Source organism: Wolffia australiana, chromosome 10 (genome assembly GCF_029677425.1).
Source record: "Wolffia australiana isolate 7733 chromosome 10, ASM2967742v1".
In the NCBI taxonomy this organism is placed as follows: domain Eukaryota; kingdom Viridiplantae; phylum Streptophyta; class Magnoliopsida; order Alismatales; family Araceae; genus Wolffia; species Wolffia australiana.
In genome coordinates, this window is record NC_135844.1 from 16,711,039 (window position 1) to 16,727,538 (window position 16,500).

A 16,500-nucleotide genomic window follows, 5' to 3' on the forward strand; every position below is an offset into this window, starting at 1 on the left:
TGGTGACATATACATCAAAGGCCCTCACATCCTGTCCTCGTCGCATCACAAGATGGCATCCCATCCGCATGGAACAAGAGGTGAGGTTATAAACGATATTTTTTTGGGTGTTTTTGGATCTCTCTCTTGATTTCTCTTTCACTCTCTCTCCCTCTCCCTTGATGTCTCTCTACCTATCTCGATGCCTATCTCTCTTTCAAGGTATCTCTTTCCTCTCTCTGTATCAATCAATCAATCTATCTCACTCTCTCTCTCTATCTATCTATCTCAGTCTCTCTCTCTCTTTATCTATCTATCTCTCTATCTATCTCAGTCTCTCTCTCTTTATCTATCTATCTATCTCGTCTCTCTATCTATCTATCTATCTGTCTTAATCTCTCTATCTATCTATCTATCTCAGTCTATCTTTATCTATCTATCTATCTCAGTCTCTCTCTCTATATATCTATTTATCTCAGTCTCTCTCTATATCTATCTATCTCAGTCTATCTCTATCTATCAATCTATCTCAGTCTCTCTCTCTATATATATCTATTTATCTCAGTCTCTCTCTCTATCTATCTATCTCTATCTCTCTCTCTTGGCCTCTTTCTCTCTCTCCTTATTCTATTTCTTCGTGCCTCTCTCTTGGTCTCTCTTCCTTTCTTTCTCGGTTTCCCTCTCTCCCTCTTATTCTATCTCTTTATTTTTTACTTTAAAATCCATTGCCACCTTCATCTGTGATGACCATCACATCATGTCACCCGTCCAAGACCCTCTACCACCGTCCCGTCACCCCAAAACAATATTCGTTACATCATCCATCATACTCAGAAGGCCCAAAAATGTCATGTGTCACACCTCCATCACTGTGACGAATGATGTTTGTCGTTCCCTAAGATTTATGTGATGTTTCTTGTTGGCATTCTTTGAACTCTTACTTAACTGAGTTTTACTTTTGTCTTCTTAGTCTCAACTGTCAACATCACTGTAATGATATTCCACCATTTACGTCAACACGAGTCGACAATGTTGATGGTTGCCCTGTGCCAAACCCTTCTTGCCGGTCTAACCAATGTTATTGTACCCCTTCAAAAATAACAAAAGACTACAATCTCCAAACAGACCTAGAATAAGATGCCAATAAATTTGCCAATGAGGCCACAAAGTAAGCTGATTAACTAGAGTGAAAAGCAACATATTGTTATTCTCCTCCACCATTAGTATTTTATGGTTATAAAAGTAGGAATTTTCTGATTTAAATAATTCATATAGCATAAAGTCACATTTGCCATGCCTCAAGAGGGACATGATGTACTCCCTCTCTTGTTCACCTCTGGGTTTGAGTAAAGTTAATTATTTTATTTTATATGTCCAATAAGTCCAAAATTTTTGTAAAAATAAGTTAAAGTCTTAGAAGAAAGGGAACTCCAAACTTGATATGTAACTTATATTTCTCTTTCAAAAGCATAATCTCACTTTTTTGAATTGAAACACTATTTTCCTTAAAGCTTAGCTGTAGCATTTCCAAAAAAAATCTAGATATAAGATATTATAACAAAAATTCAGAATCCCCAAAGGGAAGCTTTGGATGGAAATATATGTGGCCAACAAGCCAATCACACATTCCATGCATTGTTCCATCTTCATTGATAGAACATATTCATTATAATGCACGTGTGGTGCTTATAGTGAAGTCCATAAATACATGATTGGACTCAGTGAATTATGATGACATTGTAATACAGAGATCACTAGTCTTTATGCATGTGTTCTAAATATTCCTATTTGAAGGATACACGAGAAGAGCATCAAAGTATCCAGACAGAATAACACTATCTAGACTCATTCATATGATGAGTATGGCCGGTCCCATAGCCATTAGTGTGGAGACACAAAGGATAGATAGTGGGTGCTCTTTAATGGAAAGAGTTCACTAAATTGATCCGTACGAATCCCTAAATAGTATTATACTGAAGTGTTAATCAGGTTGATTCACGTCACGGTTGTGTAAGTGGTCCTTAGATGTGAGACACCAAAGACGTCTTGTGGACGGACAGTTGCACTTTGATTATGGCCAAAGTGTCTCTAATTATGGGATTCTAAACGGTCTTAATTCGGGTATATCAAGAAGTTCACGAAGACAATTGAGTAGTCAAGATGGGATCGTCCACCCTCGATGTAAGAGGTGACAGCTCAAGGAAGATGATGCGTTGAAGTCCTTGGCCAAGGTAGAGAAATATTGGAGAAGAGTTCACCGATGAATTTCGAACGCATCCGCACAAACTAGGATGACCGATTAGGGTTTGACAGTTGACCATACCCTAAGTCATCCTAGGAGCGTCAAGTGGATGAGGGACTATACGTACACGGTAACTGATGACTGATGGAGGACCATCCAGTCGATCGCACCCCGACCCGTTGTCAGCTACGTCGCGAAGCCCGAGATGACGTGAAGAATTTACAGCTCCACTATCAGGTTTGAGAAGCGGCGTCATCATCTCGGTTTGTGTCAAGTGTCTTTATGTAATTTTTCTGTTTTTCATCATTATTGGGTTGTCGGGAGGGCCCTCCTGCATGAGTACTGACCTCCTGCATGTTTTCTTTTATTTAATTCTGCTTAATTTTCCTCTTTAGGGGGAGAAAACCATGATGGGCTTCTTCTTCCCCTAAAGGGTCCTTTTAAGGGAAACCCAATAGGCATTCCCTTAAAAAGGGGCCCAATAGGGCCATCCCACCACTACCACTTTCCCTCAATAAGAGGGGAGGAGTGGACGTGGGATAAAAAAAAGACTTGTTTTTGGGAATGAACCAGATCTGATTTTGTTGATAACAGTTATCGTTTGCTTGTCGAAGAAGAAGTCTCATTTTCCAGAAAGGTGAAGATGTTGCTTTGTTTCCTTCCTCTTCAGGTGAAGGATCGATCGTAGAAATTCAGTACCTACTCGATTTACCTCTGAAAGATCAGACGCTCATCTCCTTGCTGATGTAAAGAGGGTCTCTTCTTGCTAGAAGAGGTTTGTGACCTTCTAATATTGTCAACAAGTTGTTCCGATCCATGCCAGAACGAAAGTGTTTCATCATATTACCCCGTTAAAGTTCCACCGCCCACCAATAGTGACAACGGGCCCCTTGCAACATTCTGATCACTCCTATCCGTGGGTCCTTATATCACCTGACGGTGATCTCATTCGCCTCCTCAGTATGCCAATGTGCTCCTGTCAATTCTATACAGTCGAATGGTCACAAACAATGATTCCCCAATAGACCACCTCCTGCACTAACTGATCGACACCTCGCCAATGATTTCCCCTCAAATTGTCTCCTGGTTGATTATGATGGATATAGGAGAATACTTTCAGGTGCCATGACACAAGAATCAACACCTTCAGCTCCTAGAATCACCTTTGGAAAGAATAAACGGGATACAGCAAGCTTGAGGCTCCCTCTATGCTTCAGGGACCTGGAAGACCAGGTAAGCAGCTGGTTTTCACAGGATGTTGGTTGCCCTAATTCATATGCTATTTATAGGGATGAACCTTAACCTCCCTTAAGCATACTAAAACCCTAAGTGTACCCGTCTCCCATAGAAAAGACGGTGATACCCTTTATCCCATATTGTCAACATGGTCAACAATCCAACAGATTCACCTCTAGCCACGGCTTGCATCTGTATCTGCCTGTAGTTCTGCCGGCTGATCGGCTCCAACCCGGTCTTCATATGCGAGGATATCAATTGTTCTCTAGAACTCTTCTATAGACATCAACTAGACCGCTTCATTCAGCATGCTCGGGACGAACTCGGAGTCCCGTCGGCTGATCGGCTCCAACTCGGTCACCCATACACGAGGATATCAATCACTCTCTCTCGATTGCTGAATACGACAAAACATCGAGGGGGCATCATCGACAATTCTGATCTTGTCTGATACACTCTTGTCGTACAGTGACTCTCAGGTCAACGATACTCGGACTTCTTTTAAAATTGGAACCGTGAATCAGTCTACGTCGGAATCACCTGGACTGCTGCCCTTTAAAGTTGTTGCCTACAGCCAACAAAGCTTCTCGCTTTTGAACGAAGAATTGAACTCTGTTGGATCTGACGAATTAGGGTCTTTCAATGACAATGGAATTCTCTGCCAGCTATTCCCCAAATTCTTCAACACAGATGACGTCTTCTAATCAGGTCCTTGCACATCCCCTCCGTAACCCCTTTAAATTCTCAGCTTTGTTATTTTCTTCAGTGCTGATATTGAGACTGCTCCACTACCGAGAGAGAATCTTACGTGAATATAGGATTCGCCACCCGTTCGTGAAAGAGAATTTCCTTTGATAGTATTAAACCCGGTCGTTCACTTGAAGGTGTGAACATTCTTGGACGATAATCGTTTCCCGCCACGTCAATCCCTCAAGTCGACTACGTGGGTCATTGGGAGCTTGATTGGGACTAAACCCATCATGTGTTGTCCAATTGAGTTGTGTCTCAAATAAAATTTGACGATCATCGTACTTCTCGTTAATATTGTCTTAAAATCATATGCACCATTCCTCGACATTAGCATAGTTTTTTTTAAGGGTTTACTTCCGGACGTAACATGAAGTGTCAATTCTGACCATCGTGTTACATCAATGATGAACATGTTCCAATAGTGAATCGATACACACTCCTTTGTATCTTCTAGAGCACGAGGTGTATCTTGGCACCCTACATGTTGGAGACTCGACCTATTGATTGGGTTAAATCGATCTGACATTAATTAATCTATATGATGATATAGTTAATTAATTTGAAATACCAATAAAGGTTATTGGGCTACTGGAGTTGTCAACTAGACTGATAAATTGGTCTTTGGACGCAAATAGTCTTTGGACGTCGGATGATATACTTAATTAATTTGAAATACCAATAAAGGTTATTGGGCTACTGGAGTTGTCAACTAGACTGATAAATTGGTCTTTGGACGCAAATAGTCTTTGGACGTCGGATGATATACTTAAGTTTTGAGGGTTTTTATGAAAAACACCCGCTTAGTATAAATAAGGGAAGGCCCGGAGCAAAATTCACCTAGGCCTGAATTGTTCATGGGCCTTACCCTTCTTCTCCCCTCTCCCCATGACTCCTCTCCACTCCTGATGTGATCAGGACGGCATAAGGATGGCGACAAAGACTGAACAAGGCTCATCAACAAGATAGAGGAGATCTGACACACCGAGGACCGCGTGGATACTTCTAGAGGCTACACACTTGAGCAACTCAATTTGTCTCGCACTGGGATCCAAGAATTACAGACCTGATCCTTTCACAAGTACTTTGTTCAATGGTTTTATCGATGATGTACGATTTTGCTTGTCTTCCGCTGCGGATCGTTTTGGTTTCCTCATCCAGATCTAGGCTTGTCGAGCCCAACAGCTTTCGCACTCATTCCTTTAAACCTGTTTTGGATTTTATTTGAAAAAGATCAACATAATAAATAACACTCAACTCATACACACGTATTTCCCACCAAGATATAAAACAGGTGATTTCCACAGTTTTGTGCCATTTTGGGATTGCTATGTAACACTCAACTTCGAGATCTCGCAAGTAGAGAGGAGCCTTTCGAGATCTTGCAAGTAGAGGGGAGCCTGGGCTGCAAAGATGCCTTGCTTGTCATAGTATTCTTGCCTTGATATTGGTGACCTTTGGCAAAGTACGCAGAAAATAGCTTTACATTCCTTGTTAGGGTATTTGGCTTGATGCCAAGACTATCCATGTAGGGAAGTTAAGTCATTGATAAGTTTTTAAGAGTTCAACGTGATACATAAAGTCCTGATGAACTTCAGTATAAAAACAAAAACTCAAACCCACTACTGATACAAAAGGTTACAATGTGACATGAGAGTTCTGGAACAAAGATGAACCAACTTTACAAAGTCAAAGGAGCGACAAAAAGATAGTTTTTCTATAGGAAAAAATCAACCTCTTATTTTGAAACAATGCCATATTATAATATAAAATTTTATTACCAAAGTAAAGTGGTCTTACTAATATTAGAATAAAAAATATCAATTTTTCTTTACTCTGACTTTATAATGTTTTTATATACTGATAACATGTTATGATGAAAATAAAAAAAAACTTTGCTCCCAATATCATGTGCATTCGTAAACTCATGCCATATTGATCATCGACGGCTGGTTCTTTACAGGTGAAATTATAACTCTCCTCTCAAATTTGATTCTTTTCATGTGAGTTTGACTTGAATTAAGTTTCATACTGAAATATAACCCATACTCTTATATCCACATATTTATGTGTTCTATAAATTTTATATCTTCGTTCATTGAGACATTGCTTCGTTTTTCCTAAGTCATACCTAAAGCATCATCATCACACCATCACTTACCTTCTCTTAAGTCATGCCTATAGTTGCATCATCACACCTTCAGAACCACTTCCTTCTTGTAACTATCCTCTAATCTATTGTACTGAATGCCCCATTTGAAGAGCTATTCAATCAATCATCCTTTAATGAAGTGGATAGTTCACACTTATCATTTTAACCAAACAACCCATCATACAATGGGACTGTTGTCAACGACTTACTAGAAATTGAGTATTAAGGCAGACCCCTACATAAATAACAAGTGGGTGCACTCAGGTTAGGTGTTCACTCTCGCACAATAGCAAAATAGGGTCTGAAACTTACTTGTTATCCCCACACCAGTGTACACTGATATTAATAATATTATCATCCATGTGCGCGTAATGTGTTATCTTATCATGCACGTAACGTGCTTGTATCAATAAGTGATGCACGCTTTTGTATTATACTATTAATCATGTTATATATGATAAAAGCCACACTATATTTTTTATTATAAAGCACAAACAACTATACATATTTATATATATTTACGTATTTATATGTTTAATTATGAATAAAAATACACATTTATGATTTATTCGTAAGTATACATGCAGGGAGATATATACTACCTTGCTCGAGCTGGTATATAATCTACACATGCAGGCATGAAATATCTGTACCTCCTTCCCATTGGTTCTGGGTGTCATCCTTTTGCATCTTTAATATCTGCCTTCTTGTACTATACGTTTGTCTTTCTATATTTCATGGATGCGTCTAGAATGCCAAACATGAAAAAAAAACCACAGGTTTGGGGTACTGGACAAGGGCGAGGAGACTAGACGTTGGAACTTCTAGCTTCAAGAGAAGCCAGCTCAATTCCTCGATTCCCTAATTATCAGAGAGCTCTGTTGCATGAAATTGTGTAAATTTTGTTTTTGAGGAAGGTGGCATTTGAAAGAAGGATATTGCATGAAATATTAACGAAATTCAATGAAAAAATATTTCAAAGTAATATATATGGCATTCTAGACACATCCATTTACATCGAAGGCCCCAAAGAGTGTATTGGATTATAAATTCAACAATATCGCCATTACCGTATTAGATCCACAAATGACTCGTAAGATGGACATAATCCTATAGATGCAGTACTGATGCCTATTCAAAATATCAATCATAGTAATTCTTATTATGGAAACGAGAATGAAAAACAAAAAAATATTTTTTGTCCAGAAATATGAACAACTGGAAGCTGAACTCCTAATTTGATTGGCTTATTTAGAAGATGCAGTACTGATGCCTATTCAAAATATCAATCATAGTAATTCTTATTATGGAAACGAGAATGAAAAAAAAATCCTTCTTGCCAAGAAATATGAACAAATAGAAGCCGAACTCCTAATTTGATTGGTTTATTTAGAAGATGCAGTACTGATGCCTATTCAAAATATCAATCATAGTAATTCTTATTATGGAAACGAGAATGAAAAAAAAATCCTTCTTGCCAAGAAATATGAACAAATAGAAGCTGAACTCCTAATTTGATTGGTTTATTTAGAAGATGCAGTACTGATGCCTATTCAAAATATCAATCATAGTAATTCTTATTATGGAAACGAGAATGAAAAAAAAATCCTTCTTGCCAAGAAATATGAACAAATAGAAGCCGAACTCCTAATTTGATTGGTTTATTTAGAAGATGCAGTACTGATGCCTATTCAAAATATCAATCATAGTAATTCTTATTATGGAAACGAGAATGAAAAACAAAAAAATATTTTTTGTCCAGAAATATGAACAACTGGAAGCTGAACTCCTAATTTGATTGGCTTATTTAGAAGATGCAGTACTGATGCCTATTCAAAATATCAATCATAGTAATTCTTATTATGGAAACGAATGAAAAAAATCCTTCTTGCCAAGAAATATGAACAAATAGAAGCCGAACTCCTAATTTGATTGGTTTATTTAGAAGATGCAGTACTGATGCCTATTCAAAATATCAATCATAGTAATTCTTATTATGGAAACGAGAATGAAAAAAAAATCCTTCTTGCCAAGAAATATGAACAAATAGAAGCTGAACTCCTAATTTGATTGGTTTATTTAGAAGATGCAGTACTGATGCCTATTCAAAATATCAATCATAGTAATTCTTATTATGGAAACGAGAATGAAAAAAAAATCCTTCTTGCCAAGAAATATGAACAAATAGAAGCCGAACTCCTAATTTGATTGGTTTATTTAGAAGATGCAGTACTGATGCCTATTCAAAATATCAATCATAGTAATTCTTATTATGGAAACGAGAATGAAAAACAAAAAAATATTTTTTGTCCAGAAATATGAACAACTGGAAGCTGAACTCCTAATTTGATTGGCTTATTTAGAAGATGCAGTACTGATGCCTATTCAAAATATCAATCATAGTAATTCTTATTATGGAAACGAGAATGAAAAAAAAATCCTTCTTGCCAAGAAATATGAACAAATAGAAGCCGAACTCCTAATTTGATTGGTTTATTTAGAAGATGCAGTACTGATGCCTATTCAAAATATCAATCATAGTAATTCTTATTATGGAAACGAGAATGAAAAACAAAAAAATATTTTTTGTCCAGAAATATGAACAACTGGAAGCTGAACTCCTAATTTGATTGGCTTATTTAGAAGATGCAGTACTGATGCCTATTCAAAATATCAATCATAGTAATTCTTATTTTGGAAACGAATGAAAAAATCCTTCTTGCCAAGAAATATGAACAAATAGAAGCCGAACTCCTAATTTGATTGGTTTATTTAGAAGATGCAGTACTGATGCCTATTCAAAATATCAATCATAGTAATTCTTATTATGGAAACGAGAATGAAAAAAAAATCCTTCTTGCCAAGAAATATGAACAAATAGAAGCTGAACTCCTAATTTGATTGGTTTATTTAGAAGATGCAGTACTTATGCCTATTCAAAATATCAATCATAGTAATTCATATTATGGAAATGAGAATGAAAACAATAAATATTTTTTGTCTAGAAATATGAACAACTGGAAGCTGAACTTAGACATGCGCGTGCGGTGCAGTGCGGAAATTCGCACCAAATGTGCAAATTTCCGCACGCACAAATGGCCATGGGGGGTGGGCGGTGCGGTTATGTGCGCATAAACGCACCGCACACCGCACCAAATTCGCACCTTTTCGATTTTTTTAGAACAAATTTATTCAACAATATTTAATATATAATTCGTAATATCTGTGTTAAACTTTATGAAATATTTAATTCTAAGTTAAACATTATTAAATCATATTTAAGTGGGTACCTTTTCAGAAATTTAAATAAACATTATTAAATCAGAGTGTTAAAGTTTAAAACATTTAATTCATATTATACTTTATTAAATATTTAGTTCTATATTTTTTAAAATGGTAAACATTATTTAATAGTTAATTCATAATATTTGTGGTAAACATTATTAATTATTTAAGTCTAAAATAAACATAATTGAATCATATTTAAGTCGCTGTTTTTTAAGCAATTTTATTAAGCATTATTAAATCATAGTATTAAATTTAAAAATGTTTAAATTATATTAAACATTAATAAATCTTTAATTCTATATTTGTTTTAATATTTGGTTCATAATATATGTGGTAAACATTATTAAATAGTTAACTATAAAATAAACATTATTAAAGCATATTTAGTCGATGTTTTTAATTAGTAATGTATTAAGCATTATTAATTCTTAATAAACATGACTATAATATTTAGTTGTAAATTAAACAATATTAAATCATATTTAAGTGGCTACATTTTCAGCAATTTAATTAAACATTATTAAATCAAAGTGTTAAGATTTGAAACATTTGATTCATATTAAACTTTATTAAATATTTAATTCTATATATTTTTTAAAATGGTAAACATTATTTAATAATTAATTCATAATATTTGTGGTAAATATTATTAATTATGGTACCCTAAAATAAACATAATTGAATCATATTTAATTCGCTGTTTTTTAAGCAATTTTATTAAGCATTATTAAATCATAGTATTGCATTTTAAAATCTTTAATTCATATTAAACATTATTAAATAGTTAACTCTATATTAAACATTTTTAAATCATATTTATTCGATGTTTTTTACGCAAATGTATTAAGCAGTATTAAATCATAAAATTACATTTTAAAATATTTAATTCTTATTTAACATAACTAAAATATTTAATTTTTTATTTTTTTAAGGAAAACTAAACATTATTTAATATTTAATTCATAATATTTGTGTTCTTCTTCTCTCTTCTCTCTTGATCGCCTTCACGGAGGGGACCGGTATCTCCTTTTGCGGGATATAACGAAGAAGTCGTACGAAATACTTCTTCTTAACAATGATCCATGGTGATTCAAACAGACATATGAACTGCACGAGTTCTTCTTTCGTCCTCTCCATCGTACGTCCAATGTAGTACTGCTTCTTTGTGTCCCCAGCGGCAAACATCTCCACGACAGATCGCTGCTGAGCGTCTTGACCCGTCTTCCCTTTCAACGACTGGAATACTTTGCGATGAAACTTCTCCAGGTGGCGCCACAGAGGGGTGCTACAATAGTACTTGTTGCGGTCGACAACGGTGCCGCACAAGGTGCATTTTAACTTCTTCCCGCCTATGTTGCTATAGTACCTTACTGCATCACATGCATTAAGGAGAGGTTTTTTTGTTGCTGTGAGGGGGCTAGCGCGAGCGTCTTCTTCCGCAGACAGTTCCTCAGCAGTCTGCTGTTGTGGGGATGTACTGTCTTCCATCCTACAGTTCCGTGTCTGATGTTCTACTGATCCAAATAAACATCGACCATTTCGACAATAAGTTCAGAGCTAAATTATGCTGTAAGAGAAGAAGGAGAATAAGGAGAAGAAGAAGCAAAGTAGACGACGAAGAGAAGTGAAGAGAAGAAAAAGAAGAAATCGAAGAAGATGAACAAGAGAAGACGAAGAAGAGAAGAGAGGAGAAGACGAAGGAGATGAGAATAGAAGACGAAGAGGAGAAGAGAGGAGAAGAAAAGAAGAAAAAGTGGAGTGGGAGAAAAAAAGAAGAGAAGAGAAGAAGAAGGGAAGAAGAGAAGAAAAAAAGGATCTAAACGAAGAAGAGGAGAAAAACAAGAGTAAGAAGAGAAGAGGAAGAAGAAGCAGAAGAAGAAGAAGATGAGAAGGCGAAGGAGAAGAGGATAGAAGACGAAGAAGAGAAGAGAGGAGAAGACGAAGGAGATGAGAATAGAAGACGAAGAGGAGAAGAGAGGAGAAGAAAAGAAGAAAAAGTAGAAGCAGAAGCAGAGAAGAAGAATAAGAGAAGTGGGAGAAAAGAAGAAGAGAAGAGAAGAAGAAGAGAAGAAGAGAAGAAAAAAAGGATCTAAACGAAGAAGAGGAGAAAAACAAGAGTAAGAAGAGAAGAGGAAGAAGAAGCAGAACAGATGAGAAGGCGAAGGAGAAGAGGATAGAAGACGAAGAAGAGAAGAGAGGAGAAGACGAAGGAGATGAGAATAGAAGATGAAGAAGATAAGAGGGGAGAAGAAAAGAAGGAAAAATAGAAGCAGAAGCAGAGAAGAAGAATAAGAGAAGTGGGAGAAAAAAAGAAGAGAAGAGAAGAAGAGAAGAAAAAAATGATCTAAACCAAGAAGAGTTTCGGGTTATTGCTAGGAATCAAGGTTATCGTAGCAAATACTAGAATATTTGCCTCAAATACAAAGAAAACACGCCTTTGCTCATACCAACACAATAATTCTCAAGAGTTCCGGGTTAGAAATGAAGAAAAGATTTTACAGGTTCCACATATCAACAACCAGATCATGGACTTAAGTTCATTAAAAGAATTTTTTGAAACAGAAAAGTTCATTAAAAACGTTGAGGAAAGTTCATACCTCCCTGAGCTCCACACAAGCACACTGGCATAAATATCCCCAGCAGGCGCTTCTCACACGCTCCCCATGAATACCATAATTATGGCTCTCCGCAAATACCTAAACAATAAATCAAATATCAGGATAGGAATTTCTAGTCAATTATCAGGTGGAAATTGATGATCAGCATCTACCCAACGGGCCAACCTGATATGTCAAGAAGTTTGACGTCCACAGTTCAGAAAATGATGAAATCCGTGCAGAGCCCACATAAATCCTGAGGCATAAATCAACATTATATCTAGACTTCTCCTTTTTGAAAAGAGAATCCATCAATTTTCTTTAGATCAACCAGTGTAGGCAGTAAAACAAGAATTTCTACAGAAAATTCAGCACCTGAAGATCACGAAACGACGTCACGGCCAACACCCGAAACACATTTCTATCACTGAAGAAGAAGAAGTAGAGAAGAAGAAGAGAAGTAACAGAAGTAGTAGAAGAAGAACAAGAAGAGAAGAAGAAGGAGATGAAGAGAAAAGGAAGAAGGAGGAGAAGGATAATAAGGAGAAGAAGAAGAGAGGATAAACAGAAAGAATCGAAGAGAGGAGAAGAAAATAAGAAAATGAAGAAGCAGAAGCGGAGAAGAAGAATAAGAGAAGTGGAGAAAAAAAAATTAGAAAAGAAGAAGAAGAGAAAACGAAGAAGAAGAAGAAGAGAAAAAGAAGAGAAGACGAAGAAGATGAAGAAGAATAAGAAGAAGAGAAAAAGAAGAGAAGACGAAGAAGATGAAGAAGAATAAGAAGAAGAGGAAACGAAGAGAACGGGAAAAGGAAGAAGAAAAGAAGAAGAGAAGAAGAGAAACGACAAGAACAAGAAGATAAAGAACAAGAACAAGATTTCGCACTGCAGTTAACATGAACATAACGAGAGAAAAACAACAAGAACAAGAAGATAAAGAACAAGAACAAGATTTCGCACTGCAGTGAAAAATTCAGAGAGGACTCAACGGAGCGGCTGACCTGGGCAGCGGTGGGCAGACGAATCAGCAGGGGCCAGGGGGGGGAGAGCGACCGAGGGGGCGGGGATGGGCAGTGCGGTGTGCGAAATTTATGTGCGAACTTTCGCACAAACGCATCGCACATGCGCCCAACCGCACGAGCGTGATCCGCTCGCACGGTTTGGCGCATGTCTAGCTGAACTCCTAATTTGATTGGTTTATTAGAAGAGGCCTAGTAGGCTCCCTGGTGGGTGCACGATAAGGACTCTCGATAAGCCTGCGGTACACCTGTCACAGCATGTCTCCTCTTTGAAACTTGGGTGGGAACAAGGGAAGAGAACTAAAGAACTTGGCGGATAAGCGAAATGTTCAGTCTCCGCTGCTGCTTCCCCGCAGCGTCGATCTCGCCGGCGACCGCCGCGGCCCCCAAAATTCTCCCTGTTTCACGTAATTTCCTCAGGTTAGAGCGTAAAAGGTCTGATCTTTGCAGCAATAGAAGTATTTTAGTCGAAGCCCGGCGAGAAAAGGATAAGGCTGAAGCTGTGGAAGTCGAGGTAGTGACGAATTCAGATGGGTCTGAGGTCTTTGTCGAGGATATTGCAATGGAGGATGAAGATTTAAGCTCTGGGAGCGAGTTCATCGCGGGAGAAGGGCCTGAATATGATAAGGATCCAGAGTTTGCAGAAATTCTGGGGGCCTGTTTTGATGAACCTGAGAAGGCCCAAGCTAGAGTATTGGCCGTCTTTTCTTGTTTATTGCTTCTCAAATACGGGTTTTCCGTTTTTATCATGCGTGCCTCGTTTTTGCTTTGAACGCAGGTTGAGGAGAGGATAAGAAAGAAGAGAAGCAAGATACTGCATGCGAAGACTGGTTCCTCCACTCCAATGAAGGTCACATTTAACAAGTATGCCCTCTAATTCTCTTGGATTTCGTGCTCACTATTCTACAAACCCTTTATTCCGGAGTTTTTTAGCCCAAGATCCGGAATATTGTAGTTTTATCCAGCGCTTTTATTCTTGTTTTTTTCCTGATTTTTTTAGTCAGGAAATTTGGTCTGCATCTGTTAATTCGATATTGGCCTATCACTGTCCGATCGATTTGGTTGAATCAAAATTTCAATATTAGAGGGGGCTATCAATATTCAAGGGACCTTCAATATTTGAGCTATTTTCTCCATTCAATAATTTCAACGATATGTGGCCTCATGAGTTCAGCAGGTAAAGAACTTTGATGTGTTTATGCAGACTTGACTTCTCAAATTCTTACATCTGGTTTGAATTTTATAATGCTCCGCTTGGGCCCGATATTTCCTTAATATGCGATGTAAGTTATAAAATCTTTCATCATTCTTTAAGTTCCTTCTACCGTTGGCTTTTAATGTGTTTGACTTGCTTTATATTCCTCTCCAGGCTATTCGGTCTTGGCATATTATAGGGCGTCTTGGCGGTTGCAACTCTATGAATATGCAGGTGGGTCATGAGTCTTTATGTTTCTCATATCAAGACATGTCTAGTGGGTTATATATTGCATCCATTATACTTTCATTTAAGTTAAATTCATATTTCTAGATTTATATCAAATGCTTTTAGCATCCTCATTAATCGTGAACTGAAACGTTCAGTTTAATTTGCATTCCTAACTTTTTTAAGCTACTTGCGCAAGAATTTACTGTTTCTTGCTTTATATTAATTTTCAAGCTTTAGTCTTTATAATATGCTTTTTTTTCACCTCATTTCTTTCCGACGGTTGGATAATCTAATACCGGAACTGCTGATTGTGATGCATAACAATTCGATCTAATCAGAAACATAACGAACACATGTCACAAATAATCAAGCAACTAAAAAATTATAGGTATTATGATGTCTTTATGCGGTAAATGAGCCGTACCCGGTTGGGCCCAGCTATCTCTCTCTCTCTCTATCTTATGCCTCTGCAAAGACAACTAACACCTTACCTCCTAGTGCAGTTATCACAACTACCGTTGGATCACAAGAGGCCTACTTACGATGCCATACAAGGAGCCAATGTCACACCAACAACTTTTTACAACATCGGTGACCTCGAGATCCAAGACAACCTAGCTCGGATATGGTAGTCGAAAAACTAGTGGATAAGTTAAAACATTAGTTTAAAGTTTGTTTTTAGCTTTACTAATGTTTTGGGATTCGTTGAATCAGGGTGGATATTGGAACGACTGAACCTCTGCTTATAGACGTACTGATAAACGCTCTGGTTCAAATAAGCTCCGAGTAATTCCTCTCCCTTCTATGCTAGAAAAAATCATTTTCTTACTTAGATATGCATTTCAAAGTTTTTTTTTTTGGTACAAGTCATCTAAGCTTTTGAGCTGGGTCAACCAACTTGGACTCTTCGCTTGTCAACTACAGTTCTGCATATTTTGGCGATGACGATGACATTGAAATTGACAATGTTAGTGATGACGGTTGACATTGACGATGACTGGGTGTCATGGGTGGTTGATGTCGTCAACCTTGACCTAAAACTTAGAAAAACTCTAGTTAAAAATCATCAACCCTATCAATGTCAACGTTGCCATTAATTTCAACCAGCCAAGTTGATGACATCGATGACCTTAACAGAAATAGTTCAAAATATGGGCAGTTGATGTTGACAACGTCATTGGCTATTTGTCAACTGTCTGTCACCATTGTCGTCAAGCTCCCCTGTCAACGCCATCAGGACAACAAACCTTACAACCAACTGACCTTTTTCTTTTCTATTTTTTGAAGCTATGTGGGAATTAAGCAGGTGATGTTTGGCGGCTCTAAATTTGAGAACTGGACTGAGAAGTATAAATCGGATGATGCTGGTTGCAGTGTCCACAAGATTTAGAAAAGTTGGGTTCAGGCAAAAGCAGGTGGAAGCAGTAGCTGATTTGTATACATCTCTATCCTCTTTTTATTTCAAAAACAAAAATGCATCTCTATCCTCTTTTGTAAATGTATATCTCAACTCGGTGCTACAACTAAAATGAAGGGCAAATTCTGCCGAATAGAGAAATAGTCATGCCTGTTACCTTCATTATTTCATGAATTCTTATTCAATAGAATGTGTGAGATTGTGGGTTTTAGTTTATGGTTATAATAGTTCTTTGTAGAAACTGACTGAAAATATGGAAGGAACGATGAGTGATGTAATGAGTAAAAACTCTTGAAATGATAATTAATTTTCTACCTTTTCTGCTTCTAATTTGCATCATGCTGGTAGGCAATGATTGGTTAATTGTTTATTGTATTGCTCAGGAGTGTACAAAATTTGG

The 16,500-nt window shown here is 37.1% G+C and overlaps 1 protein-coding gene and 1 long non-coding RNA gene across 3 annotated transcripts; one reads left to right on the top strand and one right to left on the bottom strand.

Moving 5' to 3' along the window:
* Positions 1-10,683: 10,683 nt before the first annotated feature.
* Positions 10,684-13,192, bottom strand: LOC144708514 (uncharacterized). Of its 2 annotated transcripts, none has more exons than XR_013582797.1 (3): positions 12,428-13,192; positions 12,242-12,340; positions 10,684-11,155 (listed from the first exon to the last, which is right to left on the bottom strand). It is a non-coding gene; the product is annotated as an uncharacterized LOC144708514 (long non-coding RNA). The 2 variants fall into 2 exon arrangements; XR_013582796.1 differs by having other exon boundaries at positions 10,684-11,158.
* Positions 13,193-13,539: 347 nt separating this feature from the next.
* LOC144708513 (oxidoreductase/transition metal ion-binding protein (DUF3531)) lies at positions 13,540-16,274 on the top strand. The gene is made up of 7 exons (XM_078581884.1): positions 13,540-13,948; positions 14,036-14,121; positions 14,462-14,540; positions 14,627-14,686; positions 15,187-15,311; positions 15,398-15,469; positions 15,971-16,274. The coding sequence occupies exons 1-7, from the start codon at positions 13,583-13,585 to the stop codon at positions 16,071-16,073; spliced, it is 891 nt and encodes a 296-aa protein (XP_078438010.1). The 5' UTR covers positions 13,540-13,582; the 3' UTR covers positions 16,074-16,274.
* Positions 16,275-16,500: the final 226 nt, after the last annotated feature.

Coding starts and splice junctions, on each gene's coding strand:
- LOC144708513 (XM_078581884.1), top strand. CDS start 13,583: ATGTTCAGTCTCCGCTGCTGCTTCCCCGCAGCGTCGATCTCGCCGGCG. Junction 14,687..15,186: donor GCAACTCTATGAATATGCAG/GTGGGTCATGAG, acceptor CTCCTAGTGCAG/TTATCACAACTACCGTTGGA. Junction 15,312..15,397: donor GACAACCTAGCTCGGATATG/GTAGTCGAAAAA, acceptor TCGTTGAATCAG/GGTGGATATTGGAACGACTG.